At 49.7% G+C, this 27489-nt stretch overlaps 3 protein-coding genes across 13 annotated transcripts in view; 1 reads left to right on the forward strand and 2 right to left on the reverse strand.

The window, feature by feature from the left end:
• Window positions 1–2300: 2300 nt before the first annotated feature.
• EXOSC1 (exosome component 1) lies at window positions 2301–8748 on the reverse strand. Its single transcript, XM_004580002.3, has 8 exons — window positions 8618–8748; window positions 8402–8517; window positions 7312–7386; window positions 6001–6089; window positions 4050–4083; window positions 3181–3231; window positions 2970–3054; window positions 2301–2550 (listed from the first exon to the last, which is right to left on the reverse strand). Exons 1-8 carry the CDS (start codon window positions 8694–8696, stop codon window positions 2444–2446), a joined length of 636 nt encoding a protein of 211 aa, XP_004580059.2. The 5' UTR covers window positions 8697–8748; the 3' UTR covers window positions 2301–2443.
• An 83-nt stretch (window positions 8749–8831) lies between these two features.
• ZDHHC16 (zinc finger DHHC-type palmitoyltransferase 16) overlaps window positions 8832–27489 on the forward strand; it is a 29358-nt gene continuing 10700 nt past the window's right edge. The window contains exons 1-12 of one of the 8 annotated variants that reach the window (XM_004579998.2): window positions 8832–9009; window positions 10317–10479; window positions 13273–13520; window positions 13685–13879; window positions 14003–14091; window positions 15576–15604; window positions 16196–16329; window positions 16464–16511; window positions 17331–17416; window positions 17844–17967; window positions 18159–18229; window positions 18833–19411. In XM_004579998.2, the coding sequence (XP_004580055.2) occupies window positions 13278–13520; window positions 13685–13879; window positions 14003–14091; window positions 15576–15604; window positions 16196–16329; window positions 16464–16511; window positions 17331–17416; window positions 17844–17967; window positions 18159–18229; window positions 18833–18947 (1134 nt within the window). In that variant the 5' untranslated portion in view covers window positions 8832–9009; window positions 10317–10479; window positions 13273–13277 and the 3' untranslated portion in view covers window positions 18948–19411. Of the gene's footprint in view, window positions 9010–10316; window positions 10480–13272; window positions 13521–13684; window positions 13880–14002; window positions 14092–15575; window positions 15605–16195; window positions 16330–16463; window positions 16512–17330; window positions 17417–17843; window positions 17968–18158; window positions 18244–18832; window positions 19412–27489 lie in introns of those variants that run through there. The other 7 variants (XM_058671450.1, XM_004580000.2, XM_058671453.1 and 4 more) reach the window with 7 other exon arrangements.
• The window catches only part of MMS19 (MMS19 homolog, cytosolic iron-sulfur assembly component), a 32669-nt gene continuing 24761 nt past the window's right edge, over window positions 19582–27489 (reverse strand). For 3 of the 4 annotated variants that reach the window (XM_004579997.4, XM_058671448.1, XM_058671449.1), the window contains 15 exons: window positions 27241–27341; window positions 26990–27139; window positions 24628–24783; window positions 23492–23591; window positions 22534–22636; window positions 22361–22429; window positions 22056–22182; window positions 21579–21679; window positions 21376–21432; window positions 21106–21292; window positions 20818–20900; window positions 20550–20714; window positions 20410–20469; window positions 20039–20139; window positions 19582–19966 (listed from right to left, as the gene is read on the reverse strand). In XM_004579997.4, the coding sequence (XP_004580054.2) occupies window positions 19939–19966; window positions 20039–20139; window positions 20410–20469; window positions 20550–20714; window positions 20818–20900; window positions 21106–21292; window positions 21376–21432; window positions 21579–21679; window positions 22056–22182; window positions 22361–22429; window positions 22534–22636; window positions 23492–23591; window positions 24628–24783; window positions 26990–27139; window positions 27241–27341 (1588 nt within the window). In that variant the 3' untranslated portion in view covers window positions 19582–19938. The remainder of the gene's footprint in view (window positions 19967–20038; window positions 20140–20409; window positions 20470–20549; window positions 20715–20817; window positions 20901–21105; window positions 21293–21375; window positions 21433–21578; window positions 21680–22055; window positions 22183–22360; window positions 22430–22533; window positions 22637–23491; window positions 23592–24627; window positions 24784–26989; window positions 27140–27240; window positions 27342–27489) is intronic. The other variant, XM_012925442.3, reaches the window with a different exon arrangement.

The raw sequence follows: 27489 nt of genomic DNA on the forward strand, positions 1-27489 counted from the left end.
TTTGTAATAAAATAAATAAATCTTAAAAAAAAAAAAAAAAATATATATATATATATAAAACAAACAACAGCTGGGACTGAGCCAAAAGGAAAAGCAGAAGCCCAAGCACTTGGGCCACCTTCTCTGCTGCCTTACAGGCTGCATCAGTAGAGCTGAATAGAAGCAGAGCAACAAGGACTTACCAGTGCTCACATGGACATCAATGGCACAACAATGCAGAACTGCTATGCAACTCTGGCCCCAGTGTACTGCTCTTTAAAACTGCAGGTAGCTGAGTCGGTTCACGTAATCCACTGGCAAGCCCAAGTGCTAAAACTGTGTGGGGGCCTGGCCGGGTTTGGTTGCGATAAAAAAAAAAAAAAAAAAAAAACCAGTACAAAACACAAAATGCCAAGGTGAAATGGCCTGTGCCAGTAGGGAATGCAACACCCGACCAGCACTCCTCCCACTGGTTTAGGTGAGGGACGAGAGTGTGATGGGCAGAGCCGGGGAGAGATGCGATACTCATTGGTTCCAATAGAGGTCGGGGCTCAGAAGAGAACCAACCCAGGGGTTAAAACCGTCACCTGACTGGAGTGATGGACGGTGGCGAGCACTGTGCTTACTAGTAGTACATGTAGGAGCCTGGACTGGGAATGCCTCAAAGTTTTTTTTCAGGGGGATTCCCCTGAACAAAATGGAGGAATCAAAGCATTAACCAAGAAAAGATGGAAAATGGAGTAGATCAATCAACCACCTCAGCTTTATGCTTCCAGCGGAAAACTGGACAAGGGGAAACCCTAAGATGGACTATGTCAATCAGTGGACTCTGCACCAGCCTTATCATACCTGGACTGTTGCTGATGATATGTTGGAGCTTCTAATTGATTGAGGTGACGCTCTGCTGGCTCTGCCTACAAACCTGAGAGGGCCTCCCTAAGAGGCCGTTGAACTTGAACTGGACAAGTGGGATGCTGGACTCTGTATGGTGTAAACTTTTAATTAGGGAATCCCAACGGAACTTGAGCTATGGTTATGCATCAAGGTGAAGGAATTCATGATGGGGGAAGGGTTTGGGGTGAAGGGGGGGGAATCCCAATACCTATGAAATTGTGTCATGTAATGCAATGTTATTAATGAATAAATGAATATTAAAAAAAAAAACAAAAAAAACTGCAGGTAGACCTGGCCTGGCGCAGTAGTTTAGTGGCTAAAATGCGCCGGGATCCCACATGGGCACTAGTTCATATTTCAGCTGTTCCACTTCCCACCCACCTTCCTGCTTATGGACTGGGAAACGAGTCGAGGACAGCTCAAAGCCTTGGGACCTTGAATCCATATGGAAGACCCAGAAGAAGCTCCTGGGTTTGGATTGTCTCAGCGCTGGCTGCTAAAGCACCAAGGGAAGTGAACCAATGGATGGAAGATCTTTGTCTCTACTCTCTGTAAATCTTACTTTGCAATTAGAAAAACAAAAAAACCCACCCAAATACCTTCAGGTTGACCTGTCATTATAACAATGTAATTTTCAATTAAATTAACAACATAGCCTATGCTGCCCCAGGCTAGCTACAAGAGGAAGTGAAGATACACCCAGGTAGGCTGGCCCCAGCAGAAGCTGAAGCCCCGGGCTCCCTGACTACTATCTCCAGCAGCTACAACTCAGCCCTCTCCATCCTGTCCTCATGCAAACTTCAGGCTCCATGTGGCTGGGCGCTTTGTTGGGGATTCTGCTCTAATTCTTCTGACCTTGAGCCACAGACCTTTCCACATCACAGCAATGCTCTGATGCTCTCCTCAACTCAGGATGTAATCCACATGTCCTGGAGCACCCACTCTGTCAGAAACCCCATTTCAAACACTGTAGAGCTAGCCACAAGCTACCTGGGTCAACACATACATGCTATAATCTTCACTCCACCACAATGTGCCTGAGTAAGGCATACCTGAAGCCAGGAGCCAGTGCTTCGCACATTTAGCAGAAGCACTTGAAACACAGCAAATGGCAACAAGTTGGTGGCTGGACAGGCTTTGCCTAGTTCAAATGAGCAGCCAACACATGTGGGTTAGTGGCTGCAAGCTGCAGACCTCTGGCTCTAAATGCCACAACACTACCTAGATCCCTTCCCAAGCTTAAGACAACAAACTTGCAATAATATTCTTTTTAGTAAAAATGTCTTCTTTATCCCTGCAAAAATATACACATTTATAACAGATACACTGTTGGGAGGAATAGGTCATCTCCCACATGACCCAGTTTGTTTTCTGATGCCTCTAAGCGAAATGTCTTCACTCTAGAGAAGGAAATCCACTCAGAGCAATGCTCACCAGAATGTTTCATTTGCAGACTGAGTTGCTGCAGATTTATCCACAGGCAGTTGCTGGTTGACCCAGGTGTTGAAAAAGAATGGCGTCCAAAGGTTATGGTCATATCTAGACTCCCAGCAACAGCTGAGCACTCCACTTAGGTCTGCAGGAATTCAGGCTGTACTCGGGCCACTTTCCGGAATTCTTTGGTGTGGGTCCTAGGGCACTGCATCTCACACCAGCTGATGGGCACCATCTGGACACCTGCAAGGGAGAAGCTGGCCTGGAGCTGCAACCCAAGTGATCTGTCCCAAGCTCTTCTCTCTCAGCTCCTGTGAAGCTCATGGGTCCCCTGGCTCCCACTGAGCCTGCCCTCACACAGGAAATGGTGGTCCTTACAGAGGAGTCCCACCATTTAGGGCTAGGACACTCACATTTCAGCAGCAAGCAGAGCCATACATCACTTAATGAGGAACATGCTCAATGCAGCAGTTGTGCGAAAAATCACAGGATGTACTTACATAGATAGCTACAACGTCATTAGGTGATAGAATGTTGAAGTACCATCATCACAGAGGCACTGTTACCCACCAAAATGAATGCCTCCCAACTACAGACAAGCCTGGGAAAATAGTGGCTTAATACCAAACCATGCTGCCCAAGGAGAAATAAGAGCAGTTTACCTGACTCACTGTGCGCCACCACTACTCCCAGCTCATTTTCAGCAGTAGTCAGCAGGTAATTAGACTGTGCGTCACCCAGAGAGATCTAGTCATGTAACACTGGTGAAGGAAAATGAGGAACCCAATTGTCCCCCAGCAGTCACTTGTGCTGTTTCTCTCCTTTCATTTCTTTTTCACAGAGAGCCGGGAGTCTGCTGGGAATAAAGGATACCACTTTGGCCAACACAATGTCCCCAGGACGGAAGCTCTTGTAAATTTCAACCTGTGAGAAAAACATGGTCATGTTAAATGAGGTTCTAGATTGGGGTGCCCAAAATCCTTCAGCTCCCTGGGAAAGCCCATCTTCTGTCTCACTCCATAGGGGTGAAGGCATCAGCACCTGTCAGTCCACACCACACAAATGGTAGATTCTGAATTCAGTAATCCAATCAGGAGTTACATTAAGGAATTTACCTGCAGAAATACTACAGGGGCTGGTGCTGTGGTGCAGTATATTTAACCACTGCCTGAAGTGGGTGATGCCAGCATCCCATATGTATGCTGGTTAGTCTTGGCTCCTCCACTTCCCATTCCAGTCCTGTTACTGTGCCAAAGAAAGCAGCAGATGATGGCCAGGGTCCTTCGACCCCTGCCACTCATGCGGCAGACTCAGATGGAAGTTGCTGGCTCTTGGCAGTGGCTTGGGGACTCAATGATTGGATGTAAGATAGTTTCCTCTGTCTAACTGCCTTTCCAGAAAACAAATAATTATCTAAGAAAAAAAAAAAGTCAGGCACTATAGTTGGTTCAGAAAGGATCCAGGATAAAATCTGAACAGACAGCAATGGATAAAAACTTAGTTTTAAAGGCAAAGAACAACCCAGCCCCATTCAGGTCTGATGAACTAACAAAAATCTTGTGGAAACGGAAGGTCAGCAAGGTGAATTCCATGCTTTATGGCAGGAAATTATTCCTTTAGAACTCCACAGTCCCTGGGCTTTAAATATAATCATTTAAAAGGATTACAACAATAATTTGAATAACTTTGAAGGATTGTGATTCCCTAAGTGTTGGGAAAGGAAAAATGAACCAACCAACAACCTTGTCTTTTTCAGTGGCTCGGATATCTTCCTTCCTACAAAAGAAAAAAAGTCCATGGATAAATTATCTTTGAGACAGAGGAGTCCCACAGGTTCCTGGCAGATGAAGAGATCTAGGAGCAGACAGAAGTTTCAGCCGAGACCCAGCTGCCTCCCCGAAGAGCAGGCTGACATACGCCCATATCTTCACTCCCAGGAGAATAAAACACTTCCCATCAGAGACCACACTGAGCAGCAGACCAACATCTCTGAGCACAGGACACAGCACACGAGGCAGAAAACAGAAAGAGCTTCGGGCCTGGCGGCGTGGCCTAGCGGCTAAAGTCCTCGCCTTGAACGCCCCGGGATCCCATATGGGCGCCGGTTCTAATCCCGGCAGCTCCACTTCCCATCCAGCTCCCTGCTTGTGGCCTGGGAAAGCAGTCGAGGATGGCCCAAAGCTTTGGAACCCTGCACCCGCGTGGGAGACCTGGAGGAGGTTCCTGGTTCCCGGCTTCGGATCGGCACGCACCGGCCGTGGCGGCTCACTTGGGGAGTGAGACATCGGACGGAAGATCTTCCTCTCTGTCTTTTCTCCTCTCTGTATATCTGACTGTAATAAAGTGAATAAATCTTTTAAAAACAAAAAAAAACCCAGAAAGAGCTTCAACAGAACAGCTACAGAGCCCTTTTCAAATCCTGGGAACAGAGGGGCCTCAGAAATCAAATAAACTGAGATGGGAGTTTGGTGCAAAGGAAAAGCCACCCTTCGAGATTGTGCAAATCCCATACCGACCGGCAGGGTTTGAGTCCCTACTCTGCTCTTCATTCTGGCTTCCTGCTACTGTGCACTCAGGAAGGCAGCAAGTGATACTCAACTAGTTGGTTTCCTGCTTCCTATGTGAATGGGAATTCTGGCTATTGGCTGTTGTAGGCATTTGGGGAGGAAAACAGTAGATGGGAGATTTGTATGTCCTTTTTTTTTAAAAGATTGATTTATTTTTATTGTGAAGTCAGATATACAGAGAAGAGGAAAGACATATGGGAACCTAGTGCCTATGAATTTTTAGCCACTAGGCTACCACGCCGGACCCTTCTTCTTTTTTAAGAAAAATTTTATTTTTATTTGAAAGGTAGTTACAAAGTTGACAGAGATCTTTCATCCTCTGGATTCACTCCCCAAATGGTCAAAATGGCTAGAGCTGAGCTGATCTGGAGCCAGGAGTTTTTTCTAGGTCTTCCATGTGAATACAGGAGGCCCAAGGACCTAAGCCATCTTTTGCTGCTTGCCCAGGCCAAAAGCAGGGAGTTGGATCAGACAGACATGGAGTAGCCAGAACACAAACCAGGGCCCATTTGGGATGCTGGTGTGAAAAGTGGAAGCATAGCCTGACACAGCACCAGCCCTTCTGTGTGTCTCTTTCAAATAAATAAAGCAAATAAAATTTAAAAATTAAGTTATCCAGCCTGTAAAATAAAGAATTGTTTGTCCTTTCTAAAATAATCCTAAGGGAAAAAAAGGTACAAAAATACATTTCACACACAAATCCCTTCAATGTCTTATAACTTTCAGGATTAGTCTATATTAAATTCAAGGGAAAAAAAGTACTTCTCCAAATTCAAATTATCCAAAATTTCCAATCTTAAGTTCTACTCAACCCTCTCTAAATCTTTTTAACATCTTCCTGTTGACCTAGCTCACATGTGTTCTCCAGATACTATGAGGGAGATCAAAGCACAAAAGAATAGCAGGAGTAGGAACTATAATTGTTCCTAAAAACTGCAACTGTTCTCTCTAACCTAATCTCATTGTTACAGGTATTCCATGTGCTGAGGCAAATATGAAAAGAACACTTCTTTCTTAAAAAGGATTTATTTATTTGCAAGGCAGTTACAGAAATGTAGAGACAGAGAAACGGAGGGAGGTAGGGAGACAGACAGACACAGAGGGAGAGGACAAGGGTAATTCTTACCGGATTGTTCCTCGAAAGGAGTTCTTGAGAGGTGTGGATCCCACGTAGAGAATTTGTACTTTGGCAAACCGCGAATTGATGCTGGAGACCTGTGGAACACAGGGCATTAGCAGCAGCAGTCCGGCAGCTGGCAACTCAAGGAGGTGGCCCGAATGAACTGCACTAAGATTTTAGCCTGAAGTTCTAGTCATAAACAACTGAAGACAAGCTCACTGACCTTCTCTGCTCAAGAAGGAGCTGTGCACCTGACAGGGCTCCTCAAGGGATCACGGATACACACAGTACAGATCTTTAAGAAGTATAGTTTGAAGGGCCTGGCTCGAGTCCTGGCTGTCCCACTTTCAATACAGCTCCCTGCTTGTGGCCTGGGAAAGCAGTCGAGGATAGGCCAAAGTCTTTGGACCCTGCACCCATGTGGGAGACCCGGAAGAAGCTCCTAGCTCCTGGCTTTGGATTAGCTCAGCTCTGGCCACTGAGGCCACTTGAGGAGTGAATCAGTGGGCGGAAGATTTTCCTCTCTGTCTCTCCTATGTCTATCTGGCTTTCCAATGAAAATAAATAATTCTTGGACCCAGCACAATAGCATAGTGGTTAAAGTCCTCACCTTGCATGCGCTGGGATCCCATATGGGTGTCGGTTCTAATCCTGGCAGCTCCACTTCCCATCTAGCTCCCTGCTTGTGGCCTGGGAAAGCAGTCAAAGACAGCCAAAGGCCTTGGGACCCTGCTTCCGCATGGGAGACCTGGAAGAGCTCTTGGCTTCGGATTGGCTCAGCTCCAGTCACTGCAGCTGCTTGAGGAATGAACCATTGTATGGAAGATCTTCCTGTCTCTCCTCCTCTCTGTATATCCGCCCTTCCAATAAAAATAAATACATCTTAAAAAAAAGAAAAAGAAAAAGAAAAAAGTTCTTAAAATAAAAAAGCCCAGTGTGGTAGCCTAGCAGCTCAAGTCTTGGTCTTGAATCTTCCAGGTTCCCAGCGGCTCCGCGTCCCATCCAGCTCCATAGGACCCTGTGCCCACATGGGCACGTGGGAGACCTGAGGGAGTTCCTGGCTCCCAGTTTCAAACAGGCCCAGCCAGGAACTTAAGCCCAGTCTTTCCCAGAGGGTAGGAGCCCAAGTGTTCTGACATGGGCTGTAAGGACTCTAACAATGTCTACTAACTAGCTCATCTGCTTGCCCCAGTACTACCACATTTAATCACACAGCCCTACATGGCTACCGGCTACCATCATGGAGACCGCAGTTCAAGAATGATCATGATGTATGCACTGATGGTATGCTTAGCATGGAGGCTGGGAACAACTTACCTTGCATGTTACAATAGCTCCCACATCTGGAAGTAACTGGGATTCTGTCTCTCTCATCACAGATACCACAGGAAGCTACAAAGAGAATAAAACAGGAATATTTTGGTTAGGCCTTGTGTGCATGTATTTGTGGAAGCAGTTAATACCTGGACACATAGCCGGGGCACAAAGCAGACTATGTATTTATTTACAGTCCGGAGCAGAGGGCCTGTTCAGGAAGCAGCAAGCCCACTTCCAGAAGACATAGTCCAAGTATTCCATATTAGGGGAACCTTCTTGCGGGAGTCTCTTCAAGTTTCTCAGTACACCATGGTATTGTCTGTAATTGTGGATAATTCTGCACGTTTCCTCCAAAGTCACACGGTTTCTATTTCTTAGTTTATTGCCCAGCCTAAAATTTCTCACTGTTTCCTAAGCCTGTGCACCAGTTTTCCTGTTTCAAGGCATGGGGGCAGAGCTGCCTTTTGGAGTGGGCTGCTCTCACTCGGAAGCCCCCTGCTATCGTGTTGTCTTTAAGCTGCTCCTGCAAAGACAGCTGACTATCCCGAGTTCCTCCTGGACCCATCTGTGGAACTAGCAAGGACAGCAGTGCTCCCGAGTTAAACGTCCACTGTCACTGTCGGCACAGCGCTGCGGCTGCTCTCACAGGATGAAGTCTAGCAGGGCATGCTGAAGCAAGTGCCGGAAGGAAAGGAACTTTGTTCTTTCAGACCGTTGTACAAAATACAACCCAACCACTAAAGCCCTTTCCTGGAAACAGCGAAGACAGAGGAGGCTCTCCGTAAGAGGTTAAGAGTCATACAGACCAAGGAGGACAGGCGTGTGAAGAGAGGGAAGCAGCTCCAAGACTGCGCCGGGATCAGCGACCGGGGGCGGTGTATGGAGGAGGACGGGCAGGGCTGGGCTATCGGGCAGCTCGCTGCTGGGCGCGGCTGGGTTGATCCCCGGTATGGGTGGCCCCTCCACGCGAGATGACCACAGCCGGCCCAGCAGCCACAGTCACCGCGGACAGTCACTGAGACAGGTCTGAAGGGCCAGGATCCGGGGCAGCCCCAGACAAAGCCCGCGGGGTGGGAAGCGCCCCGTTTACCGCGCCGTTCTCGCTCGTCTTCGTCAGACAGCCGGCAAGGGAGGAAAAGATGTAGCCGTGCCGCGTGTAGGTACCGCTGCCCGGGGTGCCCTCTTCCAGGTTACACAGACGCTCGCCTGCGAAAACAGTGCCCCCTCAGTCACTGTCCTTACAGACTGCTGGCCGCCCAGCCCGCCCGCCTCTATCCCTGACCCCGTACGGGCCCAGCTCACTTACCGGGGATACAGTACCGGACGGGAGGCGCCATTGCCACCCCTGTCCCACAGCCCGGATGAAAACGAAGCCGACGTCTCATTGGCCGAATTCAGGAACAGTTCCGCAATAAACGTCGCGCCTATTGGTGATTTAGTCACGTGGTTAGAAAACTCTATTTCCCAGGTTGCCTGGGGACACGTCCGAGGGCGGGGCTCGGGGGCTGGGGGGCCTGCGCACGCGCCTCTGGTTGAGAATGGGCGGGCGGCGGGTCCCGGTCCTGCAGTCGGCGCCGCGGGCGGCTGGCCATGCTGGGACGGATTGAGCCAGCTCTGGCCGGGGCGCCAGGCTGGAGTAGTGGGCAGTGAGTTGCGGCAAAGGCTGCGGGGCATGATCGAAGAGTTGGCCGGCAGCAGGTAGGGACTTAGCCGGGGCTCTGGCTCCCTGTCCTCGTCTCTTTCTTGCAGGCCTGGCCCAGGGGCCCATGGTGAGGCAGGTTTCTTGCTCTCTGTCTCTGTCTCCCCGCCCCGCCCCGCCCCCTGCAGAGCTGTGTCGTCCTGGGGCGGGGTGTACGTCCTCGGCAACCATAGGGCACTGAGCAGGAGGAAGTCTACCATGCCAACCTAATCCATTGCATAGATTTGGAAATTCAGAGACAGGGGTTCGACTTGTTCCAAGGACTGGAAGATCTTTCCAAGACAGCGCGAGCCGGACCCGAGCTTTTGACTCCCAGTGCATTGCAATTTGACCATGCTGCTTTCGATGGGATACACACCTCGCTTTGCAGCCTCCAGTCTGGCAGTCAGACCCTCATGAGGCAGACTGTAGCAGTCAGTCCTTCTTTAACTTCTGATGAGCCAGGCTCATGAGAAAGCTTCTACCAGTTTTAGTTAAGCAGGAAGAGAAGCCAGCCCGTGCATAGGTGCGGCTCCTTACCTATTGCTGACACCTCTTCCTTTATCTTATACACATTCTAAGAGCTGTGTCTTTGTCCAAAAGAGATTTGCCACGACTTTGAAAGAGGTCTTCCATGTGGTATTTAGCTCCCTAAATGCTTATCCCTGCCAATCCGGGTCTCCTATGTGGGTGCCAGAGACCTTTAGGCTCCACCTGCTGCGGCCCAGGGTGGAGTTTATTTAGCCTGAGGCTGGAATGGAGAGCGGAGCTGGGTTCCTGTGTGAGAGGCTGGGGGTCTCTGCGGTGGCTTTGGCGCTGTTGCGTGCCTGCCCCTGATGGAGGTCTGTGGCTTCCTGGTGGCTTTGCAATTTGTCTTCCCAGTCCCTCCTCCCCTTCCATTTCTCCGTGGGAAACAGATGGTAATTTTGAGCTCTGGGAAGAGGGCAGTGCCCTGGCCAGCAGTGTCTCCTAATCTGGTGGCAGATGGCTGCTTCTGGCGGATGGGGCACTGCTTTACTCTGTCTCCCTCAGACACCAGCTTCTGCACAGATGTGTGATGGCTTGAATTTTGCTTCACCTTCGTCCCCTGTGAGAAGAGTCTGTTGCGGAGTGGTCTGTGGCTGTTCTCCCTGACCTCTGTCCACCTGCATATCCCACTAGCTACAGGGAAGGCAAGTGGCCTGCTGTCAGACTTTTTGCACCCAAGTCTGCTTTCTGTTGATGTGTTTGGGTCCATTTCTGGTTGGACTTGTTTTCTGAGATGCCCTCCAGCTCCTCAAGGCTATAAGTCTAACAACGGTTTCTATTTCTCTCTATATATTCATAGGGAAGAATGATAGCAGCAGATACTTGCTTAGTGTTACAGTATTGGCGGCACTGCCCCTGGAGGTGGCTGTAGGACAGACCAACATCTGACCAGCCTTTTGGCTTCAGCATCCCTCCAAATCATTCATTCAACAAGTGCTTGCTGAGTACTTCCCGTGAGCCAGGTATTATGCTAAGGGCTGTATAGCTATTTTATTTATGACTTACTGAGTATGTGTTAGAATCACAGAGGATTAGAATTGGAAGGAATTGTGGCTTCTACTCCAACCCCTCATTGAAAGATTCGCAAGAAGAGTGAATTCCAGCTGGGGTCAGTAGTCTGCCCAAAGTCACAGGGGATATACTTAGGGGCAGAACCGAACCCGAGTGAATGAGTGAATGTGAATCTGGTTCCGGAGGGAGGAATTTCCTGATAAATTTGGTTGAGGACAATTGGAAAAGTTGGAATCTGACAAGGAGGCTTTTGCTCGTTTTTTTTTTTTTTTTTTTTTTTTTTAAGAGTTGTGGCCAGGCCTGGTGCAGTAGACTGGTGGCTAAAGTCCTTACTTTGCATGCGCCAGGATCCCATATGGGCGTTGGTTAGTGTCCTGGCTGCTCCACTTTCCTTCCAGCTCCCTGCTTGTGGCCTGGGAAAGCAGTCAAGGATGGCTCGAAGTCTTGGGACCTTGCAACTTGCGTGGGAGACCAGGAAGAGGCTCTGGGCTCTTCGCTTCGGATTGGCTCAAGCTCTGGCCACTTGGGAGTGAACCAGCGAGTGGAAGATGTTTTTTTCTCTCCTTCTCTTTGTAAATCTGACTTCCAATAAAAATAAATAAATCTTTTAGGTAAAAGAAAAAGAAAGAGTTGTGGCTGTGAAGCAGCATGTAGTTTTTAGTTATTACAAATGAGAAGTGTATCTTATTTGCATGCTATTGCTATAAGTGTTTTACCATAGGAAACTCCCTTGGAGTAAGGAAGTGTGCAGTGCTGTGGACTGCCCTAAAGTCACCTGGATTTGTTGTGGGGCAATCTGTTTTTTTTTATATATATATATATTTTTATATCTATTGGAAAGGCAGATTTACAGAGAGAAGGAGAGGAGAGACAGAAAGATCTTCCATCTGCTGGTTCACTCCCCAAGTGGCCACAACAGCTGGAGCTGAGCTGATCTGAAGCTAGGAGCCAGGAGCTTCTTTTGTGGGGTCTCCCATATGGGTACCGGGTCCCAAGTACTTGGGCCATCCCCAACTGCTTTCCCAGGCCACAAGCAGAGAGCCGGATAGGAAGTGGAGCAGCCAGAACATGAACTGGTGCTCATATGGGATGCTAATATGTGCAAACTGAGTCATTGCACCAGAGCCAGGGCAGTATGCTTTAATTTGATTGTTGCTAGGGGATCTGTTGTTCTGAACATTCACACTTGAAACAAAATCATGGTTCTAAGCTCAAGTCCAACTCAAAATTTGTGAAGATGAAAGGCAGACAGAGTTAGAGACACATAGAATGAGATCTCCCATTGGGTCTTGGTCCGTCAGCTGCTGGTTCCCAGGTTTGCATTAGCAGGAAACTGGTATTGAAAGCAGAGGTGGGATTTGGACCTAGGCACTCCAGTCTCGGGTCTCAGGCAGTGACCTAACTACTGAGCTTTCCATTTTGTTCGTTCTGCACTCCGTAATGCTCTTAACTTGCTAACAGGTGGTGGGAATGTCCAGTTTCTTTACCTTGGTGCAGATTGTTCATCCTGCTATAGGTATGTCTCCTGGGCTTGTTTTCCTCTTGGGGCTGACAGGGCTTGTGGAGAGCAGTGATGAAGTGAAATGCTTTTTCTGAAAGGCTTTCTGTGGGCATGAGCCAGGTGCAAGGAGAGTACCTTGCTCCAGTTACTGAACCGAAGCTGCCCTGCAGCGGAACAGCCTCCTCCAGTTTCCTCTGTGTTTGAGCTGCCTCTTAAATAAATCAGTTGGAGTGGCTTCCAACAAAGCAGCCCTTCCTGATCGCCCTCTGGGAAAATCAAATAATTTCTTTTTCGGGAAGGTGTCTGTCTGCGGGACAATTGGAGTGTGTGTGTATGCTTTCCTGGTCACGATTTCCTCCCTTGGCTGTCAGAGGAGGTGGGAACTAGAGACAAGGAGTGGGAGGTGCCTGCTGAGGCACGTGAATGGGGATAAAGAGTGGGGAAGCAGGCTTGGGCCTAGGGGCTGGAAAGGTTTAGAGGGGAGATCCATTGTAGCAGGGCTGGTCGTGAGGTCCGATGCCCATCAACATGGAGACCCTTGTCCCTTCCCCTCTTGGGCTGTTCTGCTCTGAATACCCACAGTTGTCCTGGCCACTGTATCCTTGGGGTGGAGCTGGGAGTGGAATTGGAGACAAAGCATCTTATGTCCTGCAAGGGGTAGCTGATGGTCCTGCTGGGAGATGGAATCTCCTGCTACTGACCGGAGCCTGCTGGCCTGTAATATTAGCCCGGAGAAGCAGGAAGGAGTATTTTTTGCTGAGAATCAGATAGTGCTGGGGAAGATTCAGGTGCAGATCCACAGGCTGCGGGCTCTTTCCTGCACTGGCTCCTCCGTGGTGAAGGTCAGTAGGTCAGTGGGCCAGGGCTGGCAGGAGACTGTGGGGTGCCTCAGCTACAGTGGCCACCCCCAGAGGCACAGTGGACAGCTCTGTGTTGGCCCTGCTTTGTGGTTTGAAGTCACTGGCTTCTCCATAGCCCTGAGTCTAGGTGGATGTCACTTTGGATTTGCTGCGCACTCACATGCTGTGGTGTGGTTGTGAGTCTCCAGTCCTTGCTGCCTTTCATTCATTTGGGACATTTTTGGCACTGGGCATCCCATAAAATGGTGGTGGGGGGGCTTTGTTCCTTCTCACAGAGAGAGCTGGCCTACCTGGACCTTATGCTGGGTGCACTAGATCTTCTCATTGGTGTGGGGCAAGGGACAGAGTTCATGCTGGCCCTTCCCAGTGGTTTGCTTTCCTAGGAACCATGCGGGGCCATCGGAGCCTGCTACTGGGGCCGGCCCGCCTCTGCCTGCGCCTGCTTCTGCTCCTGGGCTCCAGGCGCCGCTGCCCACCTCTGCTGCGTGGCCTGGTACAGCGCTGGCGCTATGGCCGAGTCTGCCTGCGCTCCCTGCTCTACAACTCCTTCGGGGGCAGTGACACTGCCGTTGATGCTGCCTTTGAGCCTGTCTACTGGCTGGTGGACAACGTGATCCGCTGGTTTGGGGTGGTGAGTGAGGCCCAGGGACCAGGGGCAGGGGTGTCTGGGGGGAGCAGAGGGATGCATCTAGTAGCTTTGCACTGAGTTTGGGAGACTGGCCCCTTCCCCCAGAGATGGACCTCCTTTCTAGATCAGCGTCCTCATGTGTCTCCAAACCTCCCTGGTGCTGGCAGGTGTTCGTGGTGCTGGTGATCGTGCTGACGGGCTCTATTGTGGCCATCGCCTATTTGTGTGTCCTTCCCCTCATTCTCCGAACCTACTCAGTGCCACGACTCTGCTGGCATTTCTTCTATAGCCACTGGAATCTGATCCTCATTGTCTTCCACTACTACCAGGCCATCACTACTCCACCTGGGTATCCACCCCAGGTGGGTCCCTGTGGGAGAAGGGGGATGGGGAGGGGAAAGGGGAGTTGCAGACTCTGGCAGGCAGTCCCAGGAATTGGCGGGCAGTGCCTTGGGGTGGCTGTGATGCTCTTTTCCCCTTCACAGGGCAGGAATGACATTGCCTCAGTGTCCATCTGTAAGAAGTGTATTTACCCCAAGCCAGCCCGCACACACCACTGCAGCATCTGCAATAGGTGGGTCTTGGTGTTGTTGTCTGTAAACCCCAGCTGGGTCCCTTTATAAATAGTATGTATCTACTTACATGAAAGACAAAGAGATTGATCTTCCATCCACTAGTTCACTCCCCAGATATCCACCAGGACAGCAGGGACTCGACTCCCCGAGTCATCATCTGCTGCCTCTCAGGGTGTCCCTGAGCAGGAAGCTGCATGTGGGGGCGACGCCAGGAGTTAAATCCAGGTACTCAAATATGGGATGCAGGCATCCCAAATAGCACATATATATATATATATATATAGATATATATATTTTAAAACTTACTTCTTTTTATTATTATCATTTTTATGATACAGTTCCATAGGCCCTGGGATTTCCCTTCCTCCCTCCCTAATTCTCTCTCCCCTCACTGAGTTCCTCTATATCATTACTATAGTACTGTTCTTCATACACAGTCATATGTCCATTATTGCAGGCATGGACAATGGCAGAGTCCAGCATCCTATTGTCAAGATATTGTAAACAGTTTCAGTGGGAGTCCCATCTTTGTCTGGAAGTAGAGATGCATACTGCATTGTATCCTCACATCTTGATGATAGTTTTCTTTACACAGCTATATATATATGTATCCCCCTAAGTGAAAACCATAATACAAAATCAACAACAGGAAGCACATATATATTTTAAAGATTTATTTATTTTATTGGAAAGGGAGATATGTAGAGGAGATACATAGAAAATGATCTTTCATCAACTCCCCAAATGACTACAACATTTGGAGCTGAGCTGATCTGAAGCCAGGAGCCAGGAGCTTCTTCCAGGTCTCCCATGCGAATGCAGCGCTCCTTGACTGCTTTCTTAGGCCACAAGCAAGGAGCTGGATAGGAAGTGGAGCATCCAGGATACAAACCTGTTCCCATATGGGATCCTGATGCATGCAAGGCAAGGAATTTAGCCACTAGCTACTGCACTGGGCTCCCAAAGAACATATTTTTTATTTATTTTTTTTAACATTTTTAAATTATTTAGAAGGCAAAGATGGAGAAGAAGAGACACAGAGATATCTGTCTTGCTGGTTTACTCTCTAAATGGCTGCAATGACCAGGGCTGGGCTAATCCAAAGATGGGAGCCCTGAGCAGCTTCCTAGTTTCCCATATGGTGCAAGGGGCCCAAGCACTTGGGCCATCTTCTGCTGCTTTTTTGAGCACATCAGTAGGGAGCTGGATTATTGGAAGTGGAGCAGCTGGGACCCAAACTGGCACTCATATGGAATGCAGTGCCATTGTAGGTAGATGCTTCACTTGCTACACCACACCACCAGCCCAACCAAGCAGCATTTAAACTGTGATGCCCAATGCCTGCTTCCACCGTGAGCCTTTTGTAGTAGCCCTGTGACAAAACATAGACCTGGCATATTCTGACATATGCACGAAGCCCTCTGCATGTCTAGGCAGGGTGCCCTCAGGCCACCCTAACAGAGCCTCTGTCCCTCTCTCACAGGTGTGTGCTCAAGATGGACCATCACTGCCGTATCCTTTTGCTCTCCTGCTTGAGGCCTTACTCCAGAGCACTGTCCAGGGTGAATGGCCAAAGACCCAAGGCCTCTGGCATCACCCTGCAGAGAACACTCAGCTGCCAAGTTAGTAGGAGAGGATTTGAGGACTATGTCCTGCATTGCACGGGTAGGGGATGTTAAATGCTGCCTGTGCCACATCTTCGTGAAATAGGAACTCTTTTTAACAGTCATGCCAGCAGCTACTGGGTAGGGTCATTTAGGTGTCTTGTGGTTGTCCAGTGGGTGCCAAATACAGAACCATGGGTCCTGGTCCCCTTCTGCTGTTCCATACAGATGTCTGGTTGATCCCAATTAAGTTGAACTCTGGCAGAGTCATTTTACTCAAGAATCTAAATTTTCATGATTTCCTGGTGGCACACAAGGGCTCCCAAAAGGCACAGAGCAGTTTCACTTTGACGTTGGAATCCTAAGTGAGTTTCTACAACACAGTCTGGTGACTAGAAAGAAGCTTGAGGCCTGGGTGATGTCATGATGACTGAAGGATGGTCAGAGACACCTGGACGTCCTCTGAAATTGATCTTATCCTTAATCACTGACCTGCCAGCTTGGCTAAACAACTGTGTGGGCCACTATAACCATCGGTACTTCTTCTCTTTCTGCTTTTTTATGACTCTGGGCTGTGTCTACTGCAGCTATGGAAGCTGGGACCTCTTCCGGGAGGCTTACGCTGCCATTGAGGTGAGCTCATGAATAGGGGCAGGTGTAGTAGTGCCCAGATTTAGGGTTTGGAACCTGTCTCTAAGGCATGGGGCTGGTTGCACTCCTATTCATAGGCCTGAGAGTATAACCAGCACTGTTTTCCATCCCCTTAGAAAATGAAACAGCTCGACAAGAACAAACTACAGGCGGTTGCCAACCAGGTGGGCTGTCCCCACCCTACTGCCTCCTGCTGCTCAGGCCTGGGGGTACAGAGTTGCTCAGGCAACTGGGGCCCACCTGCTAGTTTGGTTACAGAGGCAGGAGTGTTCAGGAGGCTGTCTGCAGTGGGTAGACTGAGCAGCCGGGGGCATCAGGAATGTCCCTGGCATATGAGTTTTCCACTATCCCATCACCTTTTTTGTGGGCTGAGCTAGGACTCTGCCTTGGGAATGGCCTGAGCAGCAAGGAGTCTGTGTTAGTCCATGTGATGGGGTCCAGGGGACAAGTCAGGCTGGGCCTGTCTGCGCCAGTCTGCTTGTTTTTGCCCCTGGTCTATTTGCGTTGGGGTCACCTCCCCCATCCCTGTGCCTCGTCCAGCTCATCATTCTGAGCACACCTTGGGCTCCTGTGATCGTACCTCTGCTGCCTTTCAGCCTTCAGTGGAGCTCATGGTTCTCTCCAGTCAGTCCATTCTGGGTGTGGGTCTGGTCTCTTCTCTTGGGATACAGCCACACAGTGAAGGAGTCCTGGCTGGGGATTGGAGCGGCTTTCCCCAGCACCCCCTGTGTCTTGTCAACCTGAAAGCCCAGAGTCAGCTCCACTTGTGCTTTGCCATCGTGTCCAGACTTGCTCTGCCCAGTGTTTGTCCAAGTGGTGCTGCTGGGCTTGGTTGGCCCGCCCATCTGGCTGCTGCCTTGATTCCTCTGTGGCTTTAACCCCCCATTCTCTTTACCTGGGTTTTCATCACTTCCTGCCTGCAGGTGCTGGGGCGCCGGCCCAACAGAGCAAATGAGCCAGGCTTTGCCATTTTCTTTTTCTAGACTTATCATCAGACTCCACCACCCACCTTCTCCTTTCGAGAACGGATGACTCATAAGAGTCTTGTCTACCTCTGGTTCCTGTGCAGGTACTAAACTCCCATCTTAATAGGCAGGAACCCCTCCCCAAGTGAACTGCTACTGTGCGGGTCTGATGGGCTGGCAGGGAGGCAGCACGTAACTTTCTTCAGCCTTTGGAGGCGAGAGTGGCTATGGGCACTAGGCTAGTGCTAGTTGTTCTAAATACTAAGGTTGTGAGCGTGTACCTGTTATGTGCCAGGGTGGGTTCAACTTCTTAATCCTTATAGCACCTACCTAAAGGGTAGGTGTCTACTGTTCCATGTAGTATTCCGAGCCCTTTCACTGATGCCATTTTAGATGCAGTAACAACCCATGTAGGATGTCAGTTAGGAGAGAAGATGGAGCAGAGGGTACGAGTTCGCCATCAGTGCTTGGCTGTTTCAGGGCAGCTTGTCCAGACTTGTAATTGCTCAATCCCTGTCCTGCTTTTCTTAGTTCTGTGGCGCTTGCCCTGGGTGCGCTAACTATATGGCACGCTGTTCTCATCAGTCGAGGCGAGACCAGCATTGAGAGGCACATCAACAAGAAGGAGAGACGTCGGCTACAGGCCAAGGGCAGAGTGAGTGGGGTGGAGGGCGTGGGATGAGCTGGTGGGGAAGTGAACCTATAAATGGAAGCCACAGTTGGGGCTAAGGCAGGCCCCTCCACAGTTGGAACTAACCTACCTGTGCCTTACCTTAGCTAATTTAGTCCTGAAAATTATAACATTAAATACAAGTTTGCAGAAATCTGTTTTTCTTGACCCTATAGGTATTTAGGAACCCTTACAACTATGGCTGCTTGGACAACTGGAAGGTATTCCTGGGTGTGGACACAGGCAGGTAAGGTGAGACATGTGGATCAACACTGTCCAACAAACTGTCGTGAGCAAAGTGGTCTGTGCTGGGAGCAGCTGTTGGATTATGGCTGGTGTGATCAAAGAAACTTTGATGTGATTCAATCTTTGTGAATTTAAATCATGATATAGGCTAGTGCCTACTGTGTTGGTACACTGGAGCCGAAGAAGCTTAAGGCCTGAGCGGTGTGGTTTGAGGCCTTGAGATGACTGTAGTGGAGTCCTGAGAAAGATATGTCAAAGGGACCTCCAGGCAGGATATGTAGCCACCAGCTCCCACCTGCTTATGGCAATGCCTTGTGTTAGTCATTTGTGAGCCTTCTGCTAGCTGTCCCACCTTGGCGAGCTCATTGCTGATAGTGCAGTTCCTGAGGCAGTAATGACCAGATGACCTCAAGTGCCTTCCAGCCTCCCTACCCTGTTCCATCCCCTCCGCCTACCACTGCGCTTGCAGTAGCCCCTTCAAAGCGCGAGAGTGTATTGACTGATAACCTGGGTGCAGCAAATTATAACTGTTACCTTTGTCTTGGTGGTGTTGAGAAGTTTGAATAGGAAGGATGGAACTCAAGCAGACATTTCTTTCTTGTAGGCATTGGCTTACCCGGGTGCTGTTGCCTTCTAGTCACCTGCCCCATGGGAACGGAATGCTCTGGGAGCCACCGCCTTGGGTGGCTGCTCATTCAGCCTCTGTGATGGCTGTGTGAGCTGGACTGTGCCAGCCTCAGCTGAAGCATTCATTTTGCTTCCTACATTGATGGTGTCTCATGGGTCTCCAAGGGCAGCATTTCTTGCCATCTCTGATCAAAGAGCCCATGAGCCTGCCTTAGTGTACCGTGTATGGACAACTCCAGGACCAATCTTTTGGCCACTGCAGAAGCATATGTCATGGAGAAGTCCCAGAACTGACACTCCTTTACTCAGGCAAACAGAAATTCCAGCCCCACGCCAGGGGTCAGGCAGCTAGCCACCTTGCCGGTGCTGACCCTGACTGCTTCAGGTGGCAGCGTTGGCCTTGGGCACCACCTCTTTCACTTGCTGTCTGAGAAAGCATCTGGCTGGTACAACCAAGTTCATGGTCTCAATAGGGCACATCACCAGGCTTGCCACTGGGATCACTGCCACTTCTCACGTTACTGAAGGGAGCAAATAAAAGTGGTTTGTAAAGACATGTAGCTCTTCACTCTGCCTCACTCACTGGAAGGTCAGGGTCAAGGCCTGATGAGCAGGCATGCTGGCCATACCTCCCATGCCTTTCCTGTTTCTCTACTTTTGGTTACTGGCACCTGGGTATATGTTACTGAGGTACATGTAGGGTGGGGAAAATATCTGACAGTCCCATTACCAAAAGAAATCTTTATTCAGCAGGTATACACTTGTCCTCCATCCCTGGTTCTTGGGCCATTCTCATCTGCATTCACCCTCAACAGTGATCTCCCTTTCCTCAACAGAAATGGAGAGGTCACACAGCCTAAGACGTTTCTTGAAACCCAAGTCGTTTCATGCTTGGTTACATCATGAAGCCATGAGAAGCCATGACTGCTAGGTTTCTTGTACAGTCATGCAGCAGAGGCCCGGCATTTGTGTTGTGTCCGTGGGGAAGTCAGAGGCCACCAGCCTCCCTTCCTTGAGCAGGATGGCTGAGAGTTAATTCCAGGTGAGATTGTCCGTTGAACAGTCTAGGTCAGGACTGAGGGCTCAGCTGCCAGGGCTCCCCAGCAGAAACCTACAAGCAGGAACAATGTTAACAATATTGGCATGAGGCCTATCCCATTCTCACCCAGGACCAAACACTCACCACTCTCCCCTGGCTGCCACAGCCTCTTTGCGCACCAGTCTCTTCTTATCATCTAGGGGTTTGGCTAAGGCTCGGATCACCTGTGGTTTGTAGGGCAGCAACTGTGTAGGCAGAAGTAAGTTTAGTCTTATTCGGCCAAAGCAACTGGGTGCCACTTTTTGTACAGCTAATGTCAAAGAAAGCCAAACGTGTCTGATCCCTTTTTGATTCAGAGGGACAACATGGTCATTCTGTGGTCAGGATTTCCTGGGTCCATTTCATGCCCAAGGAACAAGATTCTTTCCTAACTATAACAGTAACATGGCTAATCCCACTTGACTAAGACCAAAAGGTACTTTCTAGCAGGCCAGGGAGATAGGTGAGAGGCTTACCACCGATGTGGGCAGGCGAGTGAGAGCATGCATGCACTGTAGAGCAGCAATCCGGACAGCCTGGAACATTACCATGAGATAGGACTTTAGAGGAAGGCCAAGAAGAGCGGCTGCAGGAGAGCTGCTAGGGCCCCACGTACCATGGAAGGGCTGGAGCTGAGGTCCAGAAACTTGGTGACAAGGGTGTCAACGTGAAGACTCATGACCTGGGGGGCTTCCAGCAGAAGAGGCTGAAGGCAGCTGAGGGTGGAGAGCTGGACCACACAGTCGGAGCAGGACAGGGCCTCCAACAGCAAGGAGAGGAGCTAAGGGACAATGGGAAGCGTGCTGATGAGCAGGCTGTCCTGGCTGATCCTCTGCCACTCCTGTGAGCCCTGCTGCAAAGCTCCCTCCTACTGCAGGACTTACTGTGGGCAGCTCTGGCAAGAGCACAGGCTTGGGCAGCCTGTTAAGGACATGGGACAAGCCCTTCAGGTAGTTTGGCTTCACATCTGTAAAGAATGAAAAACCTCAGGGAAGATCACAGGCTTAGACATCCAGCTTAATAACTGAACTCCAATCTCTTGACAAGGCTGAACCATTAGCTACAGAGATTGGCAGGGACTAGAGCAAAACATATCCACCTGGGGAAAAAGTGGAGCAAGAACCTAGGTGTAATTCTAAAGAAGCATTCAGGGCCTTTGAAACTCTCCTCACCTTGGGTAGCAGCATGGAAACCCTGGACTAAAGCAGGCACATTGTCTGTGAAGAACCGCTGGCGGAACATGATCCGAACTTCAGCATGGCCAGCGCGAGTCAACACGTCAGTGCAGTCAGACATGAGCAGAGAAAAGCCATCAGCTGCTGCTGGGCCTAGTTCTGGATCACTCAGAAGGCCCATGAGCTGGAGAGAGAGAGAGAATCTTTGTGGTTCAATGGGGACATAGGCTTTCGCCCAGGGTTCTCCAGTCTCCAGGCAGGACTTACCCGGGTTGTAAGGCAGGAGCTGAGAGGATGGTACCTTAGCACAAGTGCCTTTGTTACCTGTAGAGAACACGCAGTCAAGGCAGGACACTCCCAACTCCCAGGACCCTTAGATGCAACTGCTTATGGCTCAGGGTCAGGTAAGGCCATCACACTGAACCAGATGTGATGGCTGTGTCCAGCCACTGTCCATTCCTCCTGCTTACCCACAGCAGCAGTGTGAAGGCCTCCTTACGAGATGGCCCGGAGCCCAGGCTCGCCTCCACTGTGTCCACAGCCAGCTGGAGGAATTCATCTAATTGCTGCCCTAAAAGCAAGGGAGAAAAGCTGATGCAAGGACTACAGTCTTTCTTTAAATAATTAGGAGATAAATGGTTTTAAGTGCAGAGTTCCTTGAGAAGCTGTTAGAAAAGTATATAACATCTTGTCTATGGAAAAAAAATGACTCCAGCCTGAGGCCTGGTATTTTCATAATGCAGGGGTGCTAGTGCTTCCAAAAAAGCACCATCACAGCAGTGCCTCCAGGTGGTCAAACCAGATAGAGCAGTCTTTTGTTAGGTTCTGTGTGCTTTGCCTGACCCTGGTCTTGATGTAGCCCTGTTACGTCACTGTAAGTTCCTTGTTTAAAATAAGTGAACTTGGAGTGATTCTGGGAGACTCCCAGGCCAGTTTCATGCCAGTACCTGCAGGGTGCTTGTTGAGGAGTCCTGCAAAGCACTTGGCAGCAGCTGTGGAGGAGAAGGGGCAGCCTGGACAGCAGCTCAGTTCCAATAGCTCCCGCATGAGTTGGTTCAGTTGAGGAATTTCCACCTACAGAAAAGCTGGCATGTAATGGATCCTGAAACAGGTGGTAGCAAGGAGCAGGGTGACAAAATCCAACATCTCTGGAAGGTCAACTACAAGATCATTTCAGCCCATGGCCAAGTTTAGCCCACAGATCATCTGGAATCCTCCCCCCTTGTGTAACTGTGCAGATATGCTCACTTACCTCTCGAGGCAGGGAGCAGACAAAGGCCATAAGCAGTGCAACCAGCCGCCTCTGCTCTGGGCGGCCATCCTGCAGAGGAACAGCAGCCCCATCAGGCCTGTGTGATGTACAACTGTCCCAGATTAATCTAAGTTTGAAGGAAGTTCTAAGCTCATCTGATCCATCAAGCTCACCTGGAATGGCTGGAATTTGCTTGGGAAACTATTCTCCGGCAGAAAGGAGGTGTTGCCATCCAAGAAGAGGGGCACAATGCAGGAGACACTCTGGGCAGCTAACCTGGGGTAGAGTACTAGGCCTTACCAAGGAACCAGGGTTGTGAGGCACCTCGCCCCACCACAGCAATGCTTTTCACCCTAGGTAGGTGTCACATTAGGGCCACTGAGCCAATGGGACAGACTGTGACCACTTGTGTATTCCACACGTTAACTTGGCTAATAGCATGTGTCAGAGACCACTCCCATTCTAACAAGTCTTGGTGATAAAGCTGTAGAACAGACAGGTCTAATTCCTCTTAAAGCTTCCAATCTAGGGTCCGGCGCAGTAGCCTGGTGGCTAAAGTCCTTGCCTTGCACACACCAGTATCGCAAATTGGCGCCAGTTCTAATCCTGGTGGCCCTGTTTCCCATCCAGCTCCCTGCTTGTGGCCTGGGAAGGCAGTCTAGGACAGCCCAAATCCTTGCGACCCTGCACCTGCGTGGGAGACCTGGAAGAAGCTCCTGGCTCCTGGTTTCAGATTGGCTAAACACTGGCCGTTGTGGCCACTTGGGGAGTGAACTGATGGAAGAACTTCTTTGTCTCTCCTCCTCTAAAGATCTGACTTTCCAATAAAAATAAATCTTAAAAAACAAAACAAAACCTTCCAATCTAGTAAGAACTCTATCCATAAACCTCATCTACAGCCGATTTTTAGGCATATCCACAGCTAAGTACCACTGGTCCATGGCTCATCACCACCATATTCCATGGTGATACATACAGTGCCTTACTTTTGTTTTGTCAGCAAAGCCAAGTAACCTCTTTCACATTTAAATGTGGGTTAAAGGACAGATGACTAGCTGGCTTGCTACCTAGTGTTTCTTCCCAGGAGCACTACCCTTCCTAGGTTCAGGCTGTATTTAGGATCACACTCACTCAGGGTTCAGATGGGTGGTGGCAGTGCTGATGACGGACACCATGGCGACCAAAACCTCATCCTCCAGTAGCACTTTGCTCAGAACAGAGGGCTCATTCTCTGCAAAACGAAACCAATGCAAGACATGTAACCAGAACCCTAAGGCCACCACTACATTTCAGAGATCTGAGTGGTTAGTTATGGTCATCCTGCCCTGGGCTCAACTGTCCTGTGGCACTGCCTTAACCCCAGGAATCCACAAGGTAGGAGAAGCAGGAATGGTTTGACATGGGGCTGGACAGAGCTCCTGAGAATACTGAACACAGCCTTTAGGCTAGGTAACTAGGGAAAATAAAGTCAATATGAATGTTCCTAACATCAGAAATAGTACTTTCTGATGTACCATTTGGGATGCCTGGGTTCGAGTTTGCTTTGCTCCCGAGTCCAGCTTCCTGCTATTACACAGGCAGAGAGGCAGCAGGTGATGGCTTAAGTGCTTGAGTCCCTGCGACCGCGTGGGAGGCCTGTCCTGAATACCTGGTCTTGGCTTCAGCCTGGCCAACCCTACCTAGCTACTGCAGCCATTTAGAGAGAGAACCAGCAGATGGGCAAACTCCCTCAAATATGAAAATCTTAAATAATGCAGTAGTACTGCTGGTCTTCTAAAACTTAACAATGACATGGATTTGTCTTTATGGGCTCTTACTATTTATAGCAACCACCACACAGAGCACTTACTGTGTGGCCAGGCACTATGCACCATCTTATTTAATCCTTAGTAACGACTTTGTGATGCAGATATTACTGCAGGCTCCTAAGTGGAGACAGTGAAGCCTAGGAAGTGGCAGGCCTGAAGATAAAACCAACCCTGGTCCGCTCGACTCCAGGGCTGAACCCTAGCTAAACAAATGATGTGGCAGTTACAGAGGCAAACGGTGTGTGCATTTAAAAAAAAATACTGTTAACACTGGTTGGATCCTGGTTCTTGCTACTGGTCACGCTTTTCTCAAGTGAGCTCTCATCCTGGGAATAAAGGATTCAGAATAAGCCTTTAAGGATACAAGACACAGACCACGGATGCCCAGAGGGTCATGGTGCTCTCAACACCGATGAAAGGCAGAATTCCCACAGGCTGAAAGGACCAGTGGGGAGTTACCTGGCATGGAAGCCTGCACAGCCAGGGCAAGCAGGCAAGGGATGGCTGTCTGGTGGAAATACCAGCAACTCTCAGGGTCCTGCTGGCATTTTTCTGCCACCTGCTGGAGGCTCTGACAGACGGCAATAACTTCATTAGATCCTGCTACCATATTTCCTGTGGTGAGAAAGTTGGTGTTCACTTACGAGGTTTGCTGAACAGCACTTACAGGAGATAAGAAAAATAATCAAATATGAATGACTAGGGAGACCAAAAGAATCTTACTGAAGGGTAGAATCATTTGTCTCTTGGTTACTCTTTTTCATCTATTCAGCAACCTTCTTTATTTTTCTTAACTGTAGAAGTACCATTTCTCCCACTTCATAAAGGAGGACCAATGAAAATATCAGTGGTTTTTTCCCGGTCTAGAATCAAACAGAGTGTTCTTTCCGCTATGTATCAGCTGCTTCATTAAGAGCCATGCACCGTGCACCTGGATCTGCTCACCAGGCCTGGGCATCCATAGTGGGGAGCTTAGGTACGTGAAGCTCCGTGGTGACCATGCATAGGTTCCCAGGAGCAACAGCTGCTCTGACTTGCCAGGCAGCAATGCCACTCAGATCTGAGGGCACCCACCAGGTATCAGATCTGTGAAAATGCAGCTTCTGATCAGTGAGGGCCTGCACTTGTGACAAGCTTCCAGGTGATGCCTACGCTGCTGGCGGACTGCACATCTGAGCACCACAGCCTTCAGAATGGAGCTTTTCTGGGCCCGGCACATGGCTCAAGTGACTGATCTTCCCCTTTCAGGTGCCGGGATCCCATACAGGCGCTGGTTGGATCCCATCCAGCTCCCTGCTTGTGCCTTGGAGGGCAGCAGAGGATGGATCAAAGCCTTGGGGCCCTGCACCCTTGTGGGAGACCCTAAAGAACTTCCTGGTTTCAATTTAGCTCAGCTCTGGCCATTACAGCCACTTGGGGAGTGAACCAATAGATGAAAGAGCTTTCTGTCTTTCCTTCTCTTTGTAAAAATGTGCCTTTCTCTGGTGTGATAGCCTAGTGGCTGAAGTCCTCGCTTTCTATCTGCTGGAATTCCATATGGGCGCTGGTTTATATCCCAGCTGCCCCATTTTCCATCCAGTTCCCTGCTTGTAGCCTGGGAAAAGCAGCTGAGGACAGCCCATAGTCTTAGGACACTGCACCTATGTGGGAGACCCATAAGAAGTTCTTGGCTGCTGACTTTGGATTGGCTCAGCTCTGGCGGTTATAGCCCCTTGGAGAGTGAACCAGTGGACGGAAGGCGTTCCTCTCTGTCTTTCCTCCTTTCTGTAAATCAAATTTTCCAAATAAAAAATAAACCTTTTAAAAAAAGTGCCTTTCCAATATAGACAGACAAATAAATCTTTAAAAAAACATGGTGCTGGGCCCAGCACAGTAGCCTAGTGGGTAAAGTCCTTATCTTGCACACACCAGCATCCCATATGGGCACCAGTTCATGTCCCTGTGGCCCCTCTTCCCATCCAGCTCCCTGTCTGTGGCCTGGGAAAGCAGTCAAGGACAGCCCAAAGCTTTGGGACCCTGCACCCACATGGGAGACCCAGAGGAAGCTCTCCTGGCTCCTGGCTTTAGATCAGCTCAATTCCAGCCGTTGTGCGGCCACCTGGAGAGTGAATCAGTAGACAAAAGATCTTTCTCTCTGTCTCTCCTCTCTGTATATCTGACTTTCCAATAAAAATAAATAAAGCTTTAAACAAAATTAAAATTAAAAAAGAAAAGTACCATCTATTTTTTTAAAAATTTATTTGTTTTTATTGGAAAGTCAGATATACAGAGAGGAGCAGAGACAGAGACAAAGATCTTCCGTCCAATGATTCGCTCCCCAAGTGAGCGCAATGGCCGGTACTGCGCTGATCTGAAGCCGGGACCAGAAGCTCTTCCGGGTCTCCCACATGGGTGCAGGGTCCCAAGGCTTTGGGCTGTCCTCGACTGCTTTCCCAGGCCACAGGCAGGGAGCTGTATGGGAAGCGGGGCTGCCGGGATTAGAACTGGTGCCCATATGGGATCCCGGTGTGTTCAAGATGAGGACTTTAGCCACTAGGCCACCACACCAGGCCCAAGATGGTGCTTTTCAATTGTGAAGCTTCATGAAGATCACCTAGATTCTTTACCAGTTATGGTTGCCTAAGTCCCATCCCTTCTCATAGACTAATTCAACTTCACTGAGGCCCAGGCCATCTACATATTTTAAAAGATGACTATTCTAATCTTATGTCTAGCTACAATCAGAACACTGTCACAGCCAACAACTCGCGAACCTGGCTAGAGGTCCCTAGCTGGCCTGGGACCTTGCCTGGGACCTTGCCTAGGATTCCTGGCAGGTTACCTTTGTTCATCTGGCCAAGGTGCCGCAGCAGCAGAGGTAGTGTCTCCCTGACAAGACTGGGATGTGTTGAAACAGCAGACAGAGCTTGAAGACAGTGCAGATGCCGGCAGCATTTGGTGGGCCCATCCTGTTGAGCCACGTCTGACTCTCCTAAAAGCAACCGGGAGAGAAGGCTGCACCGTGATGGCGAGCAGGAGGGGCTCCAGAGCCTTGCTGGGAAGGGGCGGGCAGCAAAGCTAAGTGGCACATACCTGTACACAGCTCCTCAGCAATCTTGGGCAGTAGGTGGCTGCTGAAGGCCACAGGGTAGAGTGTGGCTAGGGTGCCTGATGCTTCCAGTGCTGCCGCCCTGCTGGGGGCACAAAGCACAACAGCATCAGCTGAGCCCTCGCCACCACTGCTTGCCTAGGCCTGCGAGACAAATCCAGGAGCATGTGCTCCCAAGGCAGAACTTGCTAAAGAGTAAGACTCAAGTACCTACAGCCCTGGAAGCACAGGGC

The sequence above is a fragment of the Ochotona princeps genome, chromosome 13, assembly GCF_030435755.1.
Source record: "Ochotona princeps isolate mOchPri1 chromosome 13, mOchPri1.hap1, whole genome shotgun sequence".
Taxonomy (NCBI): Eukaryota; Metazoa; Chordata; class Mammalia; order Lagomorpha; family Ochotonidae; genus Ochotona; species Ochotona princeps.

Coding starts and splice junctions, on each gene's coding strand:
- EXOSC1 (XM_004580002.3), bottom strand. CDS start 8,696: ATGAGACGTCGGCTTCGTTTTCATCCGGGCTGTGGGACAGGGGTGGCA. Junction 7,387..8,401: donor AGACGAGCGAGAACGGCGCG/GTAAACGGGGCG, acceptor TTCTCTTTGTAG/CTTCCTGTGGTATCTGTGAT. Junction 4,084..6,000: donor TCCTTTCGAGGAACAATCCG/GTAAGAATTACC, acceptor TTTCTTTTGTAG/GAAGGAAGATATCCGAGCCA.